General features: G+C 43.4%; 1 protein-coding gene across 1 annotated transcript in view; it reads right to left on the minus strand.

The window, feature by feature from the left end:
- The window catches only part of WIPI2 (WD repeat domain, phosphoinositide interacting 2), a 30,817-nt gene extending 9,435 nt beyond the window's left edge, over nucleotides 1–21,382 (minus strand). Inside the window, exons 1-7 of the mRNA XM_029057586.2 lie at nucleotides 21,136–21,382; nucleotides 10,410–10,492; nucleotides 3,397–3,566; nucleotides 2,767–2,863; nucleotides 1,861–1,958; nucleotides 1,292–1,384; nucleotides 66–136 (exon numbers count right to left, since the gene is read on the minus strand). Of these exons, the coding sequence (XP_028913419.1) occupies nucleotides 66–136; nucleotides 1,292–1,384; nucleotides 1,861–1,958; nucleotides 2,767–2,863; nucleotides 3,397–3,566; nucleotides 10,410–10,492; nucleotides 21,136–21,209 (686 nt within the window). The 5' untranslated portion in view covers nucleotides 21,210–21,382. The remainder of the gene's footprint in view (nucleotides 1–65; nucleotides 137–1,291; nucleotides 1,385–1,860; nucleotides 1,959–2,766; nucleotides 2,864–3,396; nucleotides 3,567–10,409; nucleotides 10,493–21,135) is intronic.
- Between the last annotated feature and the right edge of the window lie 3,745 nt (nucleotides 21,383–25,127).

Below are 25,127 nucleotides of genomic sequence, written 5' to 3' on the forward strand. Positions count from 1 at the left end.
ACTTTCTGTAATTGAAAGTGGAAATATATCCTCATGAATTTCAGAGAAAGACTTCTATACTTTACCTCTTTACTCCTCTTCGGAACTCAAAGAGTTTCTGTCCTTCTGGTATGGAAAATACTCTAATCACAGTCCCCTGCAAAGAAAAAAACCCTACTAACTTAACTGTTAGGTAATGCTAAGTAATCTGTCAACTTCTCTCTTATCAGGAGTTGAGTGAAAGTTGAACGCAACAACCAGGGTGTTTAAGCTTTTGAATGGCTGTACAACATTTGAGAGAGAAATCTTTTTACTTCTATGTGTTTTTGATATTTTCCATTCATCTTAAAGAAATGAATTGGAAAGAAAATGTAATAGTTTCACTTCCACCAAATTACAAGTACTCTTTGCTTCCCCTGAAGGCTGTGCTCTGTCCAGCAAACATTACACTATTGTGGCCAAGAAGAATGACTACTCCTGACTTTTTTTGGTCTGCAACTACACACAGAGAAAACAGAGAGAGAGAATGAAGTCGTAACCTTAACACAAGGGAATTGTGCTGTCTTAGGGATTTCAACATCTGTGTCTGCTGAATACAGATGCTTAATAAAGTTTTTTTCTATATCTTACTGCGTGTGATAGACTTTGGGATTTGTGTTACTTATTTCCCATTAATGATCAGGTTGAGAATTTCTACTTTAAAAGAAATTTTAGATCAAGATGGGAGATATTTTAAGATTTGTGATTCAGATAATGGAGTTTGATTTCATTTACAAAGGATGTTTACTTGTATATTCTGCAGGACAGAAAAATTGTCCATCCTGATTTTATCAGTTTCTTTGCCAGGGCCATATTTTTGACTCATGGGAGATCTTCTTACCAAGGCCAGAACTAGATTAAATGAAAATCTTCTTCTCTATTCAGTTACACAGCTTAGCTCAACATTCACCTTAAATTTATTTCCCCAAATGGTTTAAGCAAAAGAATGTTACCTTATTTCAAAATATCCCTCTTATACCATTAGACCTGTCCTAGGGAAAATGCTCTAAATACATTTAGAAAGGTGATTTGATGTATGATGCAAATTATAAATTGGGATTTGTGTTTGTTACTGTAAAACTCTCATTATGATTAGCAACAGAATGCCATGCTAATAGTCTAAAAATGAATTATTACTGCATTTTTGCCTTTTATGTAGGATGCTGACAAGTTAACTTGTTTGGAGTTCCAGGGAGCAACTGAGGCCTTGAAAATTTTCCATTCAAGTTTCCTAACTGCCTCTCCACTGGGCTACAAGCAAACTACAACCCACCTTTTCTGAAGCAGTGGCAAGTTTGGTTCCGCTTGCATCAAAAGCCAAAGCTGCTAGAGGACTGTCATGAGCCGGGATCATATTAGCAGCTCTCTGAAAAGGGCAAACAAATAAAATGTGATTTACTACTATGCAGTGTCAAAACACACCTGTCCTATCAACCATGTATGACGGAGAAGCCAATTGGTTGAGTGCAAGCACCAACATGATTACTTGTACAAAGCCTGACAGGGCAATTTATTGATGAAATTTTCTCTCTACCTCCAAATGGTATTTGGAGGTTATAGGAAATGGACAAACAAGAACTGTAAGACTATCTAACCTCGCTGGAATCCACAATAATGTACTAGGCACTAATGGGCAAGGAATACAAAGCACAGAGAAGACTCAATTTCTGTTCTCCTGGATCTCACAACTGAAGGCCAGCAGTTCGGTTTAAAGATAGGCAATATATTATACACATTAGAGACCTCAAGGAATCTGGGTTTCCTATACATTCCTGGATGTAGACTCACTGCTATTTTAGGAAAGAAATATTCTTTAAAGAGTCAATATGCAGGGACCCTCACCAAATTAATGGTGTCGAAGACTTGCACTTCTCCAATGGTTGCGCTCCCTGGATAGGCCAAGTAACAATTGTCATTGTTTATTGACAGTGCACACAAACCTGTAAAGAACAGGGGGAAAATCAAGAATTGGGGAAGGGAAAAGGCAGAAAAAACCCACAGTTTAAGACTAAGAAACTTTTCTTTTCAACTACAGCAATCAAATTAGAAAATGTAAAAGTTGGTAAACACAGCTGTCATTTAATATTTAGTTTTTATGGTATGCTTAAATATTTCAATCAATCAATTGCATTTATTAAGCATTTACTGTTTGCAGAGCACTGTACTAAGTGCTTAAGAGAGTACAATAAAACAGAGCTGGTAATCACGCTGTCTGCCCACGAATGAGTGACTGTTTAAAAACATAGCTGAGGAAGAGGCTAGGCATCACAACTACCTATATTATACGCAACAATTTGGGCCTTTAGGAATCCAAAGACTGAAAAGGCCACATTGGTCTGATTGACCAAAACCAAAGTGAGGTGAGAGCAGGGGTTTGATGATACCCAGACAAACGCTTTCCGAGAGCTAAAAAATGGTCCCTGTTTTTCACAAGTTAAACCTTGCTCTGCCTTTATTCCTACCCATTAGCATAAGATGCCTTGACTTTTGTGATTTGCAAGGAATTTTCCCATCATGGCAAACAGAAAATTTCACTGAAAGCTAAGTGGAAGCAGAAACAGTCAAAGGCACATTTACCTTTAAAAGGCAAGTTGGGGTTCCCATTTGGCATTGCAAACATTTCAGGATTCATGAAAGCCAACCTCTTTAGCTTTTCAAATATGTGGGATTTTACAATAAGAAATGGAGACCATTACACAGGTAAAAAGAAACAAATTTTCCTGTTTACTTTTAACGAAAGGAGTTTACCTGCAGGATTAGGGGGTGTCTCCCTGATTGTATGCAGTACCTTCATGTCTCGAATATTGTGTATATAAAGAGATTCTTCTAGGCACACTATTAACCTCTAGAGACAGAAGACAATAAACGAAAACAAAAATAAATAAATAAATGCTTTGGTCCGAGTAACGTCTCAGAGAACCTTTGTGGAGAATTGATTATGCTCAACCCACAGTAGTCTAGTTAACTCAGATGTGACAACCGAAAATTAGAATCATTTAAACAATGTGCACCTCTTTCAACATGGGGTAGGCTAGGGCAACACACAATCACTACCCTATCTGGACTTGTCACTACACTTGCATTTGTTCCTAAAACTTAGTGCTGATTCTACTGGGTAATTAGCCTTCCTTGCTTTGAACAGAAAGCTTTTAAGGTTCCTTTGGGAGTTACTTCCCCATCAGTTACTATTCATCTTCAGTAAGTGAATGGGATGCTGTTTAGGGAAATCTCCTGAGAGTACTATCAAAACTGCTGGACAAAAAGTCAAAACAACAACAGTCAGTATTTCAAAACTGGGGGCCTGAACCTGCTTGGTGATTTCATTTAAATCATCTGGAGTTTTGCTGTGAAGGCGATTCCACAGAAGAGGTTACTCACCTGCCTATTCAGTTTGACTGCCAATATTGTATTGGAATAGCTGTAGTTGCAGATCTCAGTCCCCTTCTTAAAGTGGCAAACTTTCAGCTTCCTTGGGGCTTTGAGACTAACAATGGCCACCAAGCTGCTTGAAAAAAGTCTCTCCACAATGCAGACATCTTCTGTATCAGCTGGAATATAACCAGAAAGGGAGCAATGTGGGGGGGAAAAGAGAAAGAATGAACAGACCGCATTAATAAGAAAGCACACTAAGCTACTCAAAAGAATAAATCAATCCCAAACAGGACTGGCAGAGCACTGATATTTACAATGACGAAGAGTATCCTGTAAGTTGCAAATAGCATTTCTAGCTAGCTTACACCTAATCAAAAAAAAAATTACCATATTCAACTTTAATGAAAATATACTGAACACACACACACACACACACACACATTCAGAAAGGTTGAGGGAAGTCAATCTTTCATTCTGATGTATAAATAGAAAAATCTATTATTCAAATATACTCCAGTATTTTGTCCACTTACAATATTTATTTGCATTTGCCCCATTTGATATGATTAACCTTATTATTACTTCTACACACTGAGCTTACTTTATGTAACATACTGCGCTGTACATGGGGAAAAGGTATGGATATTTAATCTGACACCGTTCCTGGCTCACAAGGGGTTCAATCAGTCCTATTTATTGAGTGCTCATTGTGTGCAGAGGAGTATACTAAGCTCTTGGGAGAGTACAATATAACATTGTAGGCAGACATCTTTCCTGCCTGCAATGAGGTGGAAGAGACCCACAGGTAAATTCAGTACGAAACGGCATTATATCAGCGACAGAAAAAAAAAATCAATAGTAAATGATGCCTGGGAAGGAAACAGTCTTCGGGCTCCTCACCACTTCATCCGAAGTAGTCCTTGGTCGAAAGAGGTGACAGAGTCCCCATGTTCTAACAGGTAAGACGGCAGCAGCATGGCCTAGTGGATAGAGCATGGGCCTGAGAGTCAGAAGGACCTGGATTCTAATCCCTCTTCTGCCATTTGTCTGCTGTGACCTTGGGCAGGTCACTTCACTTCTCTGTGCCTCAGTTACCTCATGTGGAAAATGGGGATTAAGACTATGAGCCCCGTGTGGGACAGGGACTGTGTCCAACCTGAATAGCCTCATCCACTCCAGTGCTTATAACGTGCATGACATACAGTAAGCGCTTAAAAAATATCATTATTATTATGCTTCTGTCTGGCCCACTACAGTGAGACAAGTCTCCTCCCTGGTGACAGCAGACGGGGAGGGAGGAGGAAGATGCTGCAGTTTTGAATACCGCCTTACAGATGGTGGAATACCAATGGGGACAATACTTGAGGCCACAGGGCCGTCTCCAGTTTCTGCCGGCCTGGTCCTCAAGGATAGAATTTCTCTTCAGCAAAGACTGGCAGGAAGGGAAAAGGAATGGGCTTAGTGGTCTCAGATGCCCCCCTTTTAGTGATGATACCACTGATTTGCTTAGCTAAGGATGTGTAGGTGGATGTAGAGGTCCCTGTGGGTCAATCAATCGCAGTATTTATTGAGCACTTACTGGGTGTACAGCGTGGTACTGAATACTTGGAAGAGTACAATAGAGGTAGAAAAAAAATCCTTGCCTTGAATGAGCTTTCAATCTAATGGGAGTGACAGTTACATGTTTACAGAGAGGAAGAAGAAAATGGAAATACAGATAGATTCCTAAGTGCTTAAACAGTAGTGACAGTAAATCAATTTGGGCTTAAGTGCTCTGACATGCATAAAAAGATTATCCTTTGTTGCACTGATGTACTTCTTGTCATTTGTGCCTGACCTGTTTTAATTTTTCCCTCTTTCATGATCCTCTTGAAGTTAGTACTCAAAAAGAACCACTCCTGTCTTGTTTGCCAGTCTGTTGCAGTTGCCTCCTAGCTTTCAACTTTAATACTTCTTTGTTGAGGCCATACTTTGATGGGGGCTTAAAATGCTTCTCCTACTCTTTCTACTTTCAGTCGTTCCATTTCAGCTTATGTTAGGGTATCCTTCTCAGTTCTCCTCTCATGCTCCAGTTAAGCTGAGATGAGCTTAGGATCGATGCAAGTTGGGTTTGTTGGCTGTGATCCTGTCTTGCCATGGGATGCCAAGGCCTGAGAGTGGTGCTGAAGGAATTGCTCAAGAAATGGCTGTGGCATATGTGGTAGGCCCTTGTCTCACAATTACATAGAAAAGTGTCAAAATATTGATGATTTTTTCACAGAAACCAGATTTGCTATGTATCTGGTGGCCACCCAATTTTCTGATGGCATCTAATATTTTGATAAGGTCTCTGAAAAGTGTGTAGAGGTCTTGGCATGATGTGGTCTGAAGCCTCATTATGACTTCAGGAGGTGCTGGGTGCCACTAGCATTTCTCGTGGACCCCCACAGTCACTAGGCTTAGGAGCTGCTGAGTTAAACGGCGGCAGAGGAGGAATTAAATAACCTAACACAAGTTCAGCTCTATCTCCCCCTCTCCCATTCTCCCCCTCATTCGCCGGGTAGTATACGTGCCAATTTTATCCAAATTCCCCTACACTTCTCACTCAGCTTCTTCTGCTAGTGCTAAAGTGGGCAGAGAATTTCCTTAAATCAGCTCTGTGGGCCAGGAAGTGTCCTCCCACTTCCCTCCTTCTTTCCCAGCTTGGCCCTTTTTGGGGGTTGTGGGGGGGAAAGGGGAGTCAAAAGTGAAGGGGGAGTCATGGCAGGTAGAGGGAACTTAGGAGTAAGGGGACAGGGGACTGCTAGGAGTGAAAGCAAGGACGGAGAAGAGCCATCTGAAAAGCTGCTGAGTGCGGACACCATTCAGGATGGGTGGATCCCCTTCCCTCCTGCTGAAATGATGGGTGGAAATGTCCTCCTGGGCAGGGCGGGTTTCCCAGCCAGGGCCGTAGAATGCAGAAACTAGGGTCTCAGGAGCTTCAAGGCAAGGGACCAGGTTCACGGCTTTGAGCCCCTACCTGAGGTTCCCAGGCAAGTCGCCTATGGCTGAGGTCTTCTTGTAGGGGGAGAGACACGAAAGAACAGGACAGACTTCCTCCCCCTGCCTGCCTCCTCCCCTCCTGGCTCTGGAACTATTTGAAGCACAGAAGTAGGGAGAGAAGGAAAAGTAGCAGGGGATACACGGAATCTTCAGGCAGGTACCACCCTGCCCTCATCCCGGGCAGATCAAGGTGATGATTCCCCATTGAGAGTACTGTGAATCTGAACCTCAGAACACATCAGGGCCTTTCCACCCTACAAGGCTGTGGTTATGGGGCCAGATCCTGGCAGAGGTCTCTGGGTTTGCTGCTTGATGCTGAACCCCTTCCCTGCAATCTCCCTTTTTCACCCCTTCGCCTTTCTGTTTCCCTTCGTTTCCTCCCTTTCCCCATCCCTTCCAAGAGTCACAGCAGTTATGAAACAGGCGAGCAGCATAATGATGTCATCACTCCACACCATGACAGAATACCACCACATGTGGGGAGAGGGGCATAGATTACATGACTGCGCACCAATAGCTCAAAGGATTCCTTCTTCTGGCTCATCTGCTGACACCTGCTTTACTGTATTATTCCCCAACACTCACTCCAGAGTTTTGCACAGCGTAAAGTGCTCAGCAAACATCACTGAATGAAGGAAAATGATAGGACAGCTCGGCAGGTGTGCCATCGCACTCAGGTACCATGTCAGTGGTGACTAGATAGCTGAGGCAAGTGCCACTTTGCCAGAAGCAGCGTGGCTCAGTGGAAAGAGCACAGGCTTTGGAGTCAGGGCTCATGAGTTCGAATCCCAGCTCTGCCACTTGTCGGCTGTGTGACTGTGGGCAAGTCACTTAACTTCTCCGTGCCTCAGTTCCCTCATCTGTAAAATGGGGATTAAGACTGTGAGCCCCACGTGGGACAACCTGATTCCCCTATGTCTACCCCAGCGCTTAGAACAGTGCTCGGCACATAGTAAGCGCTTAACAAATACCAACATTATTATTATTATTATACCTTGCAGGACCCCAGTTTCAACAGTAAAAGGGGTGATCAGGAGAATACTGAAAACACAGTGGCTACTTCTTCAGGATTCTCTATTTGCATGTGATGAGACTGGAGCAATCCTCATTCTTCAGAGGAGCTGCGATGATATTTAAGGAGCCACATAGCTTCTTTAGTAATGCCCAGGCATGCTAGGCTTGGTGGCAGCCTGCACAGCCTTGGCACTCGCCCAAGAATGTGCCCATCCCTCAGTGATTTGCCCATCGTGACATAGGTGTTGATAAGCCTCTCTCGGCAGGGACGCAAGGCGCCTTGAGGCACTGCTGATGAGTTTGTTACCTGACTGGTGCTAAACACTGTCACTCCTGCATCCGTTAGCTGCTCTGCAGAGGCTGCTGTTGATGGCAAGACTGCCAACTGAACTATTTTAAACATCTTTTTCAGACCTGTTACTAAGTTCTAGTGCAGCATTTCAACAATCCATATATTGTACTTTCAGTCCCAAGGTTATCTTTAAAAACAACATATACTATCTCCCTACAGCAATCACTTTCCCTACCACTGAAATAAAGCCACCCCTAGGCTAGTACAAGGGAATCTTTGGACAACAATTCTATACAGAAAGCAGATGATACTAAAATTAACTGAAATGCAAGGGAAAGAGAGAAGCACAACGTAATTATTCAAGAAGGCATATTACCAAGACACCAGACCCAGAGCTCTCGCCAACACGCAGAGTTCCAAAAGGCTCTTCAGTGACCACTAGAGTTCAAGATTGCTCTTTTAGAGTTCACCTGAGCAGTTTCTGACACTAAACTGAACCACCGTTATGGTTTATTATACTAGATGAAATCTAATAGCCCTTCCTAGTTTTTAATAGAAAGCCTGCATCTACGGTGGATCTGGCAAATCTCAGTTTGAGCGTTAACCCTCTTCCCTGATAATAAAACATAGCATGGAGGCAGGTCTAGCAGATGCCTTGTGCAGTTCTAGAGCTGTAAATAAAACTCTGCTGAAAACCTAGTTTTCCACTCTAATAGACTTGGGAGCAAGACAAGCTACTCACTTCCTATATAGATCCATTATTATAAACCTAACATTTTTAGATCATTCTTCTGAACAATATGATGCTTGCCAAATAGGAAAGGTGCCAGAAAGAGTCATTTCTCAGGGCTACAGATGCATCTGTTGGCCCGATAAAGTAATTGATACTGTTCTCATTAGCCAAGCCAAAAGCTCTCTGAAAGATGGTTATCTATTACAATGCATCTCTAGGATGAAAGAAAACTCCAGCATGCTTTTTTGCTGAGCATAAGAGAAACACTTTGCCTTAGAACTGTTGGGGGATATATTCTGACGTATAAAGGTCTAACATGAAATGAAACATTTAGAAAGAAAAGCAAACATGTGCATGCAGTCCCTAAAAAGAATCCATTTTAGAGGCAGCTTATCCAAGCAGGGCTTTATCCGTTTCAAACGACATTTTAAAACAATGGATTCAAGGACCGCTATGTTAGATTCTGCTTTCTGATTGGTCCAAGCACTTCAATACCTTAATTTATTTCTGCTGCAACTGTACTAAAGAGCGAGGCAGATCTATGAAGGAAGAGAAAAATAGAACCCAGATTTGTCAGTTCCAAAGCTTCCAAAATGAACACTGAAAATCCTCAAATATTGCTGGCTTTCAAAAGAGTTGTAGAAAAAAAAGAACAATTTATTAGAGAGAGAAATGGCCAATCCTGTTTCCCCAGGACCATGTTACAGTCATTTCTGGCTATGATGGCTATTGTGACTTGATATAAGACTCGGTTGTGATATGGCCAAAAGGCTACTATCACAATCCTTACAAGAGTTCCCATTTGACTACTTCACCAATTCTTCTTAGGAGCCAGAACACCCGAGTTCTGCAAATAGTCTCATCTCATCAGACAGTAATAATCAATAGAAATCTCAAAATGCTGGGTAAAGATAGCTGGGATGTTGTCTCTCTATCACGAACATTTAAAAAAGACTAAGGAAAATGGCCTTGCCAGAGAACTAATGCACTAATCTGGACACTCTGAAGGGAAAATAAAATAGAGACGGCAGAAGGAGGACCCTTCTGCACATCAGTGCATTTATGGGTGTTAGGAAAGGAAGGATGCAATCTGCGGGATTTTAAACAGAGAACTGACACAGAAAGTTAGACCTTAGCAGCAGAAAGATTTCAACAAAATATCCAGCTGGCAGGGCAGAGCTTGGGAGCCTCATTTAGGGTTGGATTTGATGAGCACTTCACCCTCCTTCCTACTGCATTAATAAAGCCTACCTGTGTTCATTTCATTTTCCCATAGGCTGGTGCGGCCTTTGACAGTCCTCCAAAGTACATACTGACTGAAGTTAATATTTTCTTTCTCCTACTCCTTTTCTCTCCAACCAACATTTACAAATAAGGGTAAGTAGCAAACTGTGCACAGAGTGAAATAGTTTTTCAAAGATAATTTTTAAAAAAGGAGTTTAATACAAGAAGAGGAGAGTTAACTGACTTTTCCAATTCTGCGGAGTAATTTTTGATAAAGTGACATATTACAGAGGAGGGAACCCACTCTGAAAGTGAAGAAAATTGGATGATACTGGGAAACACAATGGATTTAAAAGGTAGGAAACATAAATTTCCCACAACTCCATGCAGTGCACATCTCAAGATAAGAAAAAAGAAACAAACACCTAGGGTCTTTTAATTTCACTCATTTTGAGGAACTAGGGCTTAACTATAATAAAGAACATTAACACCAAGGAAATCATTTCATTTTTCCAAAGATACCGGCTGGGCCTACAAAATACATAGCTTTGCAAAATACCAAAATGGCATAACATGATTACAGGAGGAAATTATAGTCATCCATAATAAAAGTCCTTTTTAGTGGAGGCACACAATTTTCTAAAAGCATTTTGGACACCATAAGGAATGGTTTAATCAGCCAGTCCTTAAGTAACAAAATGAAGAGGGAAAAAAATGCATAAGGAGAGTACTTACTGCATTCATAGATCTGTTCCAGCTTATCCACAGAAGAAAGGGAGAAGAATTTGTAACCGGATTTACTACCAACAGCTAGGGACCTGGAAAAGAACCATCGAATTATTCTGAAAGGAATAATATGAAATTAAAATGCTGATTCCACATAGGCTGACACAGCTGACTTCAAAGGTAGCTCCCTGTATTCAGTATGCACAAATAACCGATATTATTTATCAAAAATTATAACAGCAAAATATTAATAACTTGAAAGTATCTACTCTTCTCAGGGCCAGTGGCAAAGATAAAAGAGAATGAAGGAGCTGGGGGAAGAAAATGAATGCATAGTCACAAAAAGAAGTGTGAACAATCAAGATAAATATAGATAGGTAGAAGAAGATGAAGAAAGACTTGCAAGAATGGCTGCACGGAGTGTAAGGTGACATAATGGAAAAAAGGGCTTCTCTGAGGATAACTTAGTGCTTCATTTCAACTACAAAGCCAAAGCTAAGTGCTGCATGATGGTTTTCCCACCCTTTCTGGACCCTGACCTGGCTTATCAGAACAGAGAAAAGTCTCCTTAAATAGAACTCAAAGAGCCAAACAAACTCTACCTGACTTTTCAAAGCAGGTAGAGAAGCAGCGTGGCTCACTGGAAAGAGCACGGGCTTTGGAGTCAGAGGTCATGGGTTCGAACCCCGGCTCTACCACTTGTCAGCTGTGTGACTTTGGGCAAGTCACTTAACTTCTCGGTGCCTCAGTTACCTCATCTGTAAAATGGGGATTAAGACTGTGAGCCCCACGTGGGACAACCTGATTCCCCTGTGTCTACCCCAGCGCTTAGAACAGTGCTCGGCACATAGTAAGCGCTTAACAAATACCAACATTATTATTATTATTAAAGTCCTTACCACTGCTGAAATGATTCCAATTTGCCACAGACATATTCAAACCCACCCTGCCTCACCACCCCGTTCAGGCAGCGAAGCTCTCATCGCCCTGTGTGTGGAGGAGAGATGGGACAGTAGAGTAAGGCTCCAGAGGCTCAGTGTCTTGGGAGCTTTCAGGCTAAGTCTGTTGACTGTGGCTGTGAACTACAGCTCTGATTTTATGACATATGTAGAGAAAAACATTAATCTTTAGTTACAATTAATCTACAAATGTTGCTGCTTTTTTTAAATAAAAAAGCCTTTCAGCATAATGAACCTAATTGTAAAAAAGTTTTTTGGGGGGTAGTCTGGGTAAATTAATGCCTGCAAAGTAAACTGGTGTTCTGAATAGATTAATCCATTGGTAAACAAGGATGAGTCAGTCGGTACTATTTATTTCAGCAAGACTTTTTACATTGTGAATCAATCAGTTGAGTAAGACAGAGATACAATGGTTCAAAAAGCTTGGAATCAGAAAGTAAAGGACCAATTTGGCAGGACTGCGCCTGCTCCAGACAACCTGTACCTCAACCCATACAGGAAAACTGCCTAGTGAGGAATATCACTGATATCAAAACACAGCTTTCTTTGAGCAGATCCTACATTCCAAGACATAACAATAAAGGAAAATGAAAGAAAACAAGAACAGGGAAGGAATCTGCATGTAAGACGAGGGGATAGGGAGAAGGAGTGACAGAATAAAGAAGGAACAAGTGAAATCCAATACACCTTGTCATCACAAAAACTGAGATCTGAGCTGTGCCACTGGCCTGCCTTGTGACCTTGGGCAAGGAATGTAATCTCTCTGTGTCTCAATTTCCTCATCTGTAAAATGGGGATAAGATAACTACTCTACCCACCTCTTACACTGTGAGGCCTGTGTGGGACAAATAACATGTCTGATCTATTTACAGCACTGTAAGTCATTTGCATTCAGGTTATGGTCATCTCAACTCAGCTACATTGGGTGGGACATATGAGGAGAATGAGTGACTGTAGGATACCCAAATAACTGCTGTATGGAAAGCTGAAATTGGGAAACAGAAAGCTAGGAGAATAAAGGAAACAACATTATAAAGGACATAGTGAAATAAAGCCTTAGACAAAGCTGCATCCCAGATGAAAACTGGGGGTCAACTGCCTATGATCAACTGGCAAGGCATACTGCTATCCTGAAAGGAGTGTCTCAAAATTTTGTAAAAAGTGAGAAATGAAGGGAGGAAAAGAGAAAACAGGCCTCGTGCTAAAAACATCAAACATGACAAGACGACAAGAGATCATTTTGGGGGGTACACAATGTGACCAGAATTGAGAGTCATTTGGTCTTTTCAGTCACACGTGCACTTGTAGGTGAATTTCACCATCAGTGTCAACTTTTTCAAATACCGTAGACAAACAGAAGCAGCAAGATCTAGTGGATAGAGTACTGGTCTGGGAGACCGAAGAACCTTGGTTCTAATCCTGGCTCTGCCACTCTTCTGCTGGGCAAGGTGCTGGGCACCTTGGACAAGTCATTTAACTTTTCTGTGCCTCAGTTACCTCTTCTGTAAAATGGGTGTTAAACTGTAAGCCCCACGTAGGACATGGATTATGTCCAATCTGATTAGCTTGTATCAACCCCAGTGTTTAGTGCAGTGCCTGGCACATAGTAAGTGCTCAACAAATCCCATAAATATATATTGTGTGTGTGTATATATATAAGTAGATATTTGCTTGTATCTAGCATAGTACTTGTCACAAAGTAAGTGTTCTATAAACAGCAGTACTATATTGCTATATACTGCTATAGTAATAGCAGCTATTACTACACAGCAAACAAGCTATTTGGTATGAGAATGATGAGGAATGATGGATGTTTCATGGAACACTGCATACTAGAAACACACATATATGTACACATACAAACATATATATAGTTGTCATTTGTATAATATAAATAAAAAGAACATGCTGCTAATGGGGAAGTCAATCTGCGCTTGTGTGTGTGTGAGACTGAAAAGACCAATGAGAGACCCACAGTACTGGCCGCATCACACACACACAAATGTTGACCTTTGTTGCATTGTATTGCTTGTTCCTGCAGAGTCTCATGCTATTTTCACTTTTGCCTCCTTATTTCAAGATTCAAATGCAATCTCTGATCCCCAAGAGGAACTGCTTTCCAGATTTCAGTGACTTATCTGTATCTTATGGCAGCGTGGCTCAGTGGAAAGAGCACGGGCTTTGGAGTCAGAGGTCATGGGTTCGAATCCCGGCTCCGCTGCTTGTCAGCTGTGTGACTGTGGGCAAGTCACTCAACTTCTCTGTGCCTCAGTTCCCTCATCTGTAAAATGGGGAGTAAGACTGTGAGCCTCACGTGGGACAACCTGATTACTCTGTATCTACCCAGCGCTTAGAACAGTGCTCTGCACATACTAAGCGCTTAACAAATACCAACATTATTATCTGTAGCAATTGATTCCCAGTTTTCAGCTGGGGTTCAGCGTTATCTGAAGATGTGTTTTACCAGGTCCTTAAACTGTTTCGTCTAGCTTTTTCACTTTCAGTTTCCCAATTTCAAATGGGTCAGTGTGCTGTCTGTCATTTCTCTGCCTAGGAAACAGAATTCTGTGACAGTGTTTAGTTCTGTTAATATAGATTTCTGATTGTGCATCTGACTTCCCTGGTGCAGGCTGATATACATCACTTCTTTTCCAGGCTTACTGTTAGTCCGTACTGCCCGACTGAATTCAAATAAATAGGATTCATATTATTTCCATGACATTAAAACTTTTGCCCCACATTATATCTGTTGTGCAAACCTAGTTTTTACTATGCTTGTAAATAGTCTATTAATTACTACTACAGTACGAGTTGCTCTACTAATGAACTCTTTGGAAAACAAAACTCTACATCACGACCCCCAGTTCATAAAAGGGGAGAAATCCCAACATTAGTAGACTGAGAAATGCAGGGAAAGGTGTAGACACCCCCTCTAAAATTAAGCTAAAGGCTGACCTTTTTCAAGCCCAATATTTCTTCCTATGCTTAGAAAATGGCTTTAAAAAAGTTTTAAACATAGTATTACGAATGTAATTTTAAAAGTTAAATTACATATGCACTTTCAATGTTTGGCCTGTTCAAAAGGTGGTCAAAAAGATGCAAGACCTTCCACATACCTTCGTCTTGATCTTCAAAACCCTTTGCCATTCCTGTCCTAAACCAATGTAATCATGTCAACTGTTATCCTGGTAAAGTCTTAAGAGACAAGGCAATGTATCCCACTAAACCATTACTCTGAGTTCCACGACTTTTGAATTTCCTCTTACTACAATTATCTCCTATTGATTCTTGGAAGAGACTATGAAGGGAGACACTCAAAACCTTTGAGACAGAGTTGGTAGAGACACCTTCCCGGCCCACAACTAGCTTACAGTCCATTCATTCAATCGTATTTATTAAGTGCTTAGTGTGCCGAGTACTGTATTTAGCTCTTGGGAAAGTACGAAGAGAGGGAGACAGATAATATAAATCAATTACAGATTGTATTTAAGGCCTGTGGGGCTGAAGGTGGGGTAAATATCAAGTGCTTAAAAGGGGACACAGAAGAGAAAGTGAACTGGGGAAAAGAGGGCTTATTTGGTGAAGGCCTCTTGAAGGAGATGTCTCCTTAAACCTCATAAGTGAAATTCTCAGGATGGTTTTTCATATATGAGTTATTAAAGACTTCACAAGAGGAAATTTCAGAAGAGGGAAATGAAAAATTAATATATTTAGGAAAACCCAGAAAGCAGAACCGCCTCGAGGGCTTCTATTAGATGACTTTTGCAGCACTAATTTAAACTTGGACTACTAAGTACTGTACCCAAGAGACTGGAATCTAGTTCTAACTTACAAAAGACAGTGAGTCCAAGTTCTGCTTCCAATATTCCTCAACAGCTCAAAAAGTCTTCCCTTCATTTTTCTCAACAATTGAAAAAACATATAGAGTAAATTTATTTTTAGTTTCATTCTGAAAAGCTTAAAAAGGTATAATGGAAATAGCCTGGGAAGTTCAGTTGAGAAATAAGTGTTAACAACAACCTCAGATAAATCTCTCCTCATTTCCTTTACTTCTAATTTTCTTACATTTATCAACAAGAACATCGCTAATTTTGTTGATAATTGTGCTTATACACAAAGCTAAGATAAATGCATCCCATGTTCTCATTTCCAGTAGTATGATCAATTTTGTTTATCATATTCATGGATATGTCCCTGACATCCATAAGAGTTGGAAGCAGCACTTATCAACATATCTTTAAACTGTTGCTTTCTCCTACCCATAATTAATTTTAGTGTCTGACTGTCTCTACTAGACTGCAAGCTTGTAAGATTGTAAGGATCATTTCTGCTAACTCTATTGTACTCCCCCAAGACTTAAACATTCTGCTCAGCACAGAGTAAATGCTTAATAAGTACTGATTAACATGTTCAATGGCAAATTTAACCTCCCAAAATTTAAATTTATATTTGGTGAATACCTTGCTGTTTGTTGGTACATCTAACTTGTCTCAAAGCAAAAAGTGAATTCAGGATTTCAAATCTATACTGCAAAACTTGAGTCAGAGCACAGAACAATACTCAGTTCTTAATGAAATACTCCTATGCCGAGAGGGTTTAGGCCTTTTCTACAGATCCAGTTGAAAACAGCAAAAAATAAAAGCAGCACAACCAGTGAAGTCCACTGACAATTTTGGCAGATGTTCAGCAACACAGAAGATAAACAAAATGATTCAGGCTCTTGAGGGTAGAAATTATAAAGAAATAATTACTCAGATTCTGATTACAGAGCTAATGTAGACAGAAAAAAGGAAAAGGTAGAAGTGATGCAGGTTATGAACAGTTCTTCCTTATTTTTAAATCCCACAAAATCTAATGCTAGAATATTGAAAAATATGGCTTAAATCCATTGCTTACATAGACCAAATGAAATTGGCCCTGAACAAGTTGCCCAATCTGGAGAGAGTACATGAATATATATAACGAATATGGGTGACTGAGATGAACTCTACACAGATAAATATTCCCTGACCCTAAGATCTGATCTTTTCCTGGAAATTATAGGACTACAAAGCTATTTCCTTGAAAGAGATTTAAGGTCCTTCCACAGCCAGCTATTTTTGGATACCTTTATCAACTAAACAAATTAAACAAACCAGTTTCAAGACACAAACCCTAAAGCAAAGAAATTCAGGGGTAACAATGACTGACTACTTTCCATTTCTGAAAACAGACAGATGATTCTTTGGCAAGGTAGAAGCACAAGAAATGAAATTTTTTAACATCTTTTTCTTTTTTTTTTAAAGTACATGGCCTGAGAGAAGGAAAAAAGATGCAGGCCAAGAAACTGGAGACCACACCTCTAATTTAAACTTCAAGAAAAGGAAAAAGAATGCTTTGCCACTTATGTATTTTCTTTTGAACTAAATGATGAAATTGGTGAAAAATGGTAGAAGAATCTGAATTTGCTATCTAACTCTTCAAAAGTGTCTTAATGATTATGAATGATAATAATAATTGTTATTAGTATGGTATTTAAGTGCTTACTACATGCCAGGCACTGTTCTAAGTGCTGGAGCAGATACAAGATGATCAGGTTGGACACAGTCCCTGTCCCAGACAGGGCTCACAGTCTCTATCCCCACCTTACAGATGGGGGAAATTGAGGCATAAAGAAGTCAGGTGACTTTCCCAAGGTCACTCAGTAGACAAGTGGCAGAGCTGGGATTAGAAGCCATGACCTTCTGACTCCCAGGCCCGTGCTCTACCCACTAGGCCATGCTGCTTCTAACATGTAACATGTCAGCCAGGATATACGGTAATAATAATGCTATGTTTTAAGTGCTTACTATTGGAGAAGCAGCGTGGCTCAGTGGAGAGAGCACGGGCTTTGGAGTCAGAGGTCATAGGTTCAAATACCGGCTCTGCCACTTGTCAGCTGTGTGACTGTGGGCAAGTCACTTCACTGTGCCTCAGTTCCCTCATCTGTAAAATGGGGATGAAGACTGTGAGCCCCACCGGACAACCTGATTCCCCTGTGTCTACCCCAGCACTTAGAACAGTGCTCTGCACATAGTAAGCACTTAACAAATACCAACATTATTACTATGTGTACCAAGCACTGTTCTAAGCGCTGGACATGTATGTGTTTCTCACTCGACTCATCGATGACTTCAATTTTTACCTTCAGCAGGATTTGAAACATGCTATTCCGCTGGTGGAATTTCCATTATTATTAACAATTTTATCCTCAAAGCTCAACTGAAACCTCACCTCCTCCAAGAGGTCTTCCCTATCTCCCCACTTTTTATCCCAACTCCCAATTCAGCACTATAATTCCCACAACCCTGTAGACTTATGTACATATTTTTATACACTATAATGTGTCTTAATAATAATAATGTTGGTATTTGTTAAGCGCTTACTATGTGCACAGCACTGTTCTAAGTGCTGGGGTAGACACAGGGTCATCAGGTTGTCCCACGTGAGACTCACAGTTAATCCCCATTTTACAGATGAGGTAACTGAGGCACAGAGAAGTGAAGTGACTTGCCCACAGTCACACAGCTGACAAGTGGCAGAGCCAGGATTTGAACCCATGACCTCTGACTTCCAAGCCCAGGCTCTTGCTTCTCTTGTCTTCTGTCTCCCTTGCTAGATTGTGAGTTTCTCTAGAGCTGTGACCGTGTCTTCTAACTTTTTTGTTCTCTCCCAAGAACTTAACAGTGTTCTGCACACAGTAGGCACTCAATGAATACTACTGATTTCATCGGCATCCAATTGTCCAGCTTCCAAATTCCCTGTTCTGAAACACTACTTTTAATGTCCCTCGCGGCATCTCACTTCTCTTTTCTTAGAATGTGCTTACATAGCATTTCCAGTCATTTCACAACTGCAGCAAGTGCATTTCTTCCCAACTTCCAATAGTGCCCAAAGAGAAATCCAGGAGCTAACTCATTTTAGGGGAAAATGAAAATTTAATTTTGAAATGTCTACTTTTTGAATTCCACTCATTGGGATAAACCCAACCCAAGGACCAGCAATTACTCAAGATCCGGCCAAATGACACACTCCTCCTCCACCCTCACATCATTTCCTCTTACTCATTTGTCAAAATGACCCTCCTCCTCCCTTCTCAGCTCCCTAACTCATCCTTCCCTTCTTTAAAAGCCTCATCCCTTAACCATGCTCAGTAGAGCCTGATAAGCTAACCTGCATAGATGCAAAAGAGCATCATCCCTCCAATTTGGGTGGATTTTCCCTCCCACTCCTCCTAACTCTGTGGGTTTGTTTCATCAGACCTTTCCTCTCTCTTCACTCAACTCTGTGGCATCCTCTCAAGGAATTCCGATGCGCACTTAACCCCACACTTCTCAGCGATCCCTTCATCCTCCCTTTCTCTGGTTCTGTCCCAAAGATAATACCTTCCCCTCAAATCAAGGGAAACGTTGGTTGCTTCTTGCCTTTTACATATCTGAAATGCAAAGTCAAAAATGCAGGGAGGATTGTAAGCTCCTGGAGGGCTGGGATTGTGTCTACCAAATTCCCATGAGCTTAGTACAGTGCTCTTCATACATTAAGCCCTCAAGAAATACCATCTACCACAAACAAGGATTCACACACTGAGCTCCTGAAGATGTCAAACTGTGAAGCAACGTGGCCTAGTGGATAGAGCATGGGCCTGGGAGTGAGAAGGTCCTGGGTTCTAATCCCTGCTCCACCACTTGTTTGCTGGGTGACCTTGGGCAAATCACTTAACTTCTCCGTCCTTTGGTCACCTCATCCTTAAAAAGGGAATTACTACTGTGAGTCCCATGAGGGACATGAACTGGGTCCAACCTGATGAGCTTGCACCTACCCCTAGGGCTTAGTACAGTGCCTGGCTCATAGTGAGCGCATAACAAATACCATTTAAGAAACTGGCAGCTCCAATGAAAAGATGGGGCTAAACTGGATAGGAAGCAAGTACCACTGGTTAGTGGCACTGAGGAAATGCTCTCCAGTCCTCCCCCTAAAAAATGTCACCTTCCCAGCCATTTAGGTCATCTCACTCCCCCAGGAGAAGAGACGTGATTGAAATGCAATAAGGGGCGCCTCCATGACCTCTGGGGCACCTCTCCTGGCTTTGGTCCTTTGGTTACCTCATAGCGTATAAAAATATGTACATAAGTCTACAGGGTTGTGGGAAAAAGGGGATTACTACAGTTGGACATGAACTGGGTCCAACCTGATGAGCTCGCACCTACCCCCAGGGCTTATTACAGTGCCTGGCACATAGTGAGTGCATAACAAAGACCATTTAAGAAAGAAACTGGCCGCTCCAATGAAAAAATGGAGCTGGATAGGAAGCAGGTACCACGGGCTTGTGGCACTGAGGAAACTCCAGTCCTCCCCCTAAAAAATGTCACCTTCCCAGCCATTTAGGTCATCTCAGCCCCTCAGAAGAAGAGATGTGATTGAATGCAATAAGCGGGGGGGGAATCTCCATGACCTCTGGGGCACCTCTCCTTGCTTTGGTCCTTTGGTTACCTCATCCTTAAAAAGGGGATTACTACTGTGCGTCCCATGAAGGGCATAAACTGGGTCCAACCTGATGGGCATGCACTTACCCCCAGGGCCTAGTGCAGTGCCTGGCACATAGCTCGTGCATAACAAATACCATTTAAGAAGAAAACTGGCAGCTGCAATGAAAAAATGGAGCTGGATAGGAAGCAGGTACCCCTGGCTTGTGGCACTGAGGAAACTCTCCAGTCGTCCCCCTAAAAAATGTCAGCTTCCCAGCCATTTAGGTCATCTCACCCTCCAGAGGAAAAGAGATGACTGAATGCAATAAGGGGGGTGTCAATGACCTCTGGGGCACCTCCCCTTGTTCTGGTCCTTTGGTTACCTCATCCTTATAAGGGGGATTAATATGTACATAAATCTAATTGTGGGAAAAAGGGGATTACTATTGTGAGTCCCATGAAGGACATAACCTGGGTCCAACCTGATGAGCATGCACCTACCTCCAGGGCCTAGTGCAGTGCCTGGCACAGAGTTCGTGCATAACAAATACCATTTAAGAAGAAAACTGGCAGCTGCAATGAAAAAATGGAGCTGGATAGGAAGCTGGTACCCCTGGCTTGGGGCACTGAGGAAACTCTCTCCAATCGTCCCCTTAAAAAATGTCAGCTTCTCAGCCATTTAGGTCATCTCACCCCCCAGAGAAAGAGAGGTGATTCAATGCAATAATGTGGGTCTCCATGACTTCTGGGGCACCTCTCCTTGTTCTGGTCCTTTGGTTACCTCATCCTTAAATGGGGGATTAATATGTACATAAATCTAGATGTGGGAAAAAGGGGATTACTATTGTGAGTCTCATGAAGGACATAACCTGGGTCCAACCTGATGGGCATGCACTTACCCCCAGGGCCCAGTGCAGTGCCTGGCACAGAGGTCGTGCATAACAAATACCATTTAAGAAGAAAACTGGCAGCTGCATTGAAAAAAATGGAGCTGGATAGGAAGCTGGTACCCCTGGCTTGGGGCACTGAGGAAACTCCAGTCGTCCCCCTAAAAAAAGTCAGCTTCCCAGCCATTTAGGTCATCTCACCCCCCAGAGGAAGAGAGGTGACTGAATGCAATAAGAGGGGGGGGTGTCCATGACCTCTGGGGCACCTCTCCTTGGTGTCCCCGGGCCATCGTCCTTCAGGCCCCTCCACACCACGTGAGGGGGGAGGCTGAGGGAGGGCTGAGGGGTGACCAGAGGCGAAGCGACGAGAGCCCCTTTCCCGCTGAGGGCTCCGGGCCCGCCTTACGTGTTGTCCTGGTTGAAGTTGGCGAAGAGGAGCTGGTTGGAGCCGGCCTCCCCGCTCTGACTGGCGAGGTTCATGGCTGGGAGGGGGGAGGGGGCCTGTGTCCCCCGCCCGGGAGGGAGGACGAGCTCAGGGGCGGCTCCGGGCCCGGCTGGTCTTCGTCTCCTCAGCGGGGACCGAAGCTCTCCGCTCCCGCCGCCTCATCCCTCCGCGTCTCTTGTTTACGCCGCCGCCGGGAGCCTCCCCGCGCGCATGCGCCGCCCCTCCCCCCCTCCCGCGAGGCACGCGACGCCGCTCGCGCGCAGGCGCGCTGAAGCACCTCCCAGGCGACCCCGCCCTCCTCCCCGCGCGCGCGCCGCCGGCTCGGGAACCCGCGCACGCGTGATAGGGGAGACGACGCCGCCGTTTCTCCAGCAACTCCGCCACCGGCCTTGCGCCTGCGCACCAGAGCGGGGCGCTCGCCCCGTGTTATTTTAGGCTGGGCTGGCTTGAGGATCTTCATAGTGGCCTTTGTTAATAGTAATAAAACTGTATTGGTATTTGTTCAGCGCTTACTATGTGCACAGCACTGTTCTAAGCGCTGGGGGAAATCCCGGTTCTGCCAGTTGTCAGCTGTGGGACTGTGGGCAAGTCACTTCACTGGGCCTCAGTTCCCTCATCTGTAAAATGGGGATTAACTGTGAGCCTCACGTGGGACAACCTGATTACCCTGTATCTACCCCAGCCCTTAGAACAATGCTCTAATAATAATACCAACACTATTCTCCAGAGTCATTCATTCATTCAATAGTATTTATTGAGCGTTTACTACGTGCAGAGCACTGCTCTAAGCGCTGGGGGAGATCCAGGGTCATTCATTCATTCAATAGTATTTATTGAGCGCTTACTATGTGCAGAGCACTGTAGTGAACGCTGGGGGAGATCCAGGGTCATTCATTCATTCAATAGTATTTATTAATGTTAGTATTTGTTAAGCGCTTACTATGTGCAGAGCACTGTTCTAAGCGCTGCGGTAGACACAGGGAATCAGGTTGTCCCACGTGGGGCTCACAGTCTTAATCCCCATTTTACAGATGAGGTAACTGAGGCACCGAGAAGTGAAGTGACTGGCCCAAAGTCACACAGCTGCCAAGTGCCAGCGCCGGGATTCGAACCTATGATCTCTGACTCCAAAGCCTGTGCTCTTTCCACGCTTACTATGTGCAGAGCACTGTACTGAGCACTGGGGGAGATCCAGGGTCATTCATTCATTCTATAGCATTTATTGAGTGCTTATTATGTGCAGAGCACTGTACTGAGCGCTGGGGGAGATCCAAGGTCATTCATTCATTCATTCTATAGCATTTATTGAGCACTTACTATGTGCAGAGCACTGTACTGAGCGCTGGGGGAGATCCAAGGTCATTCATTCATTCATTCTATAGCATTTATTGAGCACTTACTATGTGCAGAGCACTGTACTGAGCGCTGGGGGAGATCCAGGGTCATTCATTCATTTATTCAATAGTATTTATTGAGTGCTTACTATGTGCAGAGCACTGTTCTAATCGCTGGGGGAGATCCAGGGTTATCAGGTTGTCCCACGTGAGACTCCCAGTCTTCTTCCCCATTTGACAGAGGAGGGAACTGAGGCCCAGAGAAGTGAAGTGACTTGCCCACAGTCACACAGCTGCTAAGTGACAGAGTCGGGATTCGAACCCATGACTTCTGACTCCCAAGCCTGCGCTCTTTCCACTGAGCCACGCTGCTTCTCGATAACGTTGGTGTTTCTTAAGCGCTTACTAGGTGCCGACCACTGTTCTGAGCGCTGGGGGAGATAGAGGGAGAAGCAGCGAGGTTCAGTGGAAAGAGCACAGACTTGGGAGTCAGAGGTCATGGGTTCTAATCCCGACTCCTCCGCTTGTCAAATGTGTGACTTTGGTCAAGTCACTTCACTTCTCTGGGCCTCAGTGACCTCATCTGGAAAATGGGGATGAAGACTGTGAGCCCCATGCGGGACAACCTGATTACCTTGTATGCCTTCCCAGCGCTTAGAACAGTGCTTTGCACATAGTAAGCGCTTAACAAATACCACCATCATCATCATTACAGGGTGCTTAGTACAGTGCCCTGCACATAGTAAGTGCTCAATAAATAGTATTGAATGAATGAATAATCAGGTTGTCCTACGTGGGGCTCACAGTCTTAATCCCCATTTAACAGATGAGGGAACTGAGGCCCAGAGAAGTGCAGTGACTTGCCCAAAGTCACACAGGTGGCGGAGCTGGGATTAGAACCCATGACCTCTGTTCCTAAACCCGTGATCTTTCCACTGAGCCCCACTGCTTCTCACTTACTATGTGCCAGATACTGTACCAAGCACAGAAGTAGATATAAGTTTATAATAATAATAATAATGTTGGCATTTGTTAAGCTCTTACTATGTGCCAAGCACTGTTCTAAGCGCCGGGGTAGACACAGGGTAATCAGGTTGTCCCACGTGACGCTCACAGTCTTCATCCCCATTTTACAGATGAGGTAACTGAGGCACAAAGAAGTGAAGTGACTTGCCCAAGGTCACATAGCTAAGTGGCGGAGCCGGAATTAGATCCCATGACCTCTGGCTCCCAAGCCTGGGCTCTTTCCATTGAGCCACGTTTATCAAGTTGGACACAGTTCCTGTCCCACATGGAACTCACACTCTTAATCCCCATTTTGCAGATGAGGGAACTGAGGCCCAGGGACTGTGTCAAACCCAATTCGCTTCTATCCACCCCAGCACTTAGTGTAGTCCCTGTCCCACATAGGGCTCATAGTCTCAATCCCCACTTAATAATAATGTTGGTATTTGTTAAGCGCTTACTACGTGCAGAGCACTGTTCTAAGCGCTGGGGTAGATACAGGGGAGTGAGGTTGTCCCATGTGAGGCTCACAGTCTTCATCCCCATTTTCCAGACGAGGGAACTGAGGCACAGAGAAGTGAAGTGACTTGCCCACAGTCACACAGCTGACAAGGGGCAGAGTCGGGATTGACAGATGAGGGAACTGGGGCACAGAGAGGTTAAGTGACTTGCCCAAAGTCACACAACTGATAAGTGTGTGGAGCCCAGGATTAGAACCCACAGCCTCTGACTCCCAAGCCTGGGCTCTTTTCACTAAGCCATGCTGTGCAGTCTGGCCCTCATCAGGGACACGTTCCAAGGTGGCAAATGAAGCCGTATCTCTCCTCTCGCACCTATGGGAGGTAAGGTGGCAGTGCGGCTTAGTGGAAAGAGCACGGGCTTTGGGGTAAGAGGTCACGAGATCGAATCCAAGCTCTGCCACTTGTCAGCTGTGAGACTGTGGGCGAGTCACTTCACTTCTCTGGGCCTCAGTTACCTCATCTGTAAAATGGGGATTAAGACTGTGAGCCCCACGTGGGACAACCTGATTCCCCTGTGTCTACCCCAGCGCTTAGAACAGTGCTCTGCACATAGTAAGCGCTTAACAAATACAAACATTATTATTATCTCCCTCACTCACCATGGGAAGTGAAGAACCTCAGTCAGAAACAGTGTAGCCTACTGGAAAGAGCATGGGCCTGGGAGTCAGAGGGACCTGGGTTCTAATCCCAGCTCTGCCACTTGATTGCTTTGTGACCTTGGCCAAGACACTTGACTTATCTGTGCCTCAGTTTCCTCAACTCTAAAATGGGATTCATTCATTCATTCACTCAATAGTATTTACTGAGCGCTAACTATGTGCCGAGCACTGTACTAAGCGCTTGGAATGTACAATTCGACAACAGATAGAGACCGTCCCTGCCCAGTGATGGGCTCATAGTCTAAACGGGGGAGACAGACAGCAGAGCAAAACAGAACAAAACAGAACACAAGACAACATTATCAAGATAAATAGAATCAAGGGGATGTACACCTCATTAACAAAATAAATAGGGTAATAAGTAATATATACAAATGAGCACAGTGCTGAGGGGAGGAGAAGGGGGAAGGGGGAGGGGAGCAGAGGAAAAGGGA

The sequence above is a fragment of the Ornithorhynchus anatinus genome, chromosome 2 (genome assembly GCF_004115215.2).
Source record: "Ornithorhynchus anatinus isolate Pmale09 chromosome 2, mOrnAna1.pri.v4, whole genome shotgun sequence".
NCBI classification, from domain to species: domain Eukaryota; kingdom Metazoa; phylum Chordata; class Mammalia; order Monotremata; family Ornithorhynchidae; genus Ornithorhynchus; species Ornithorhynchus anatinus.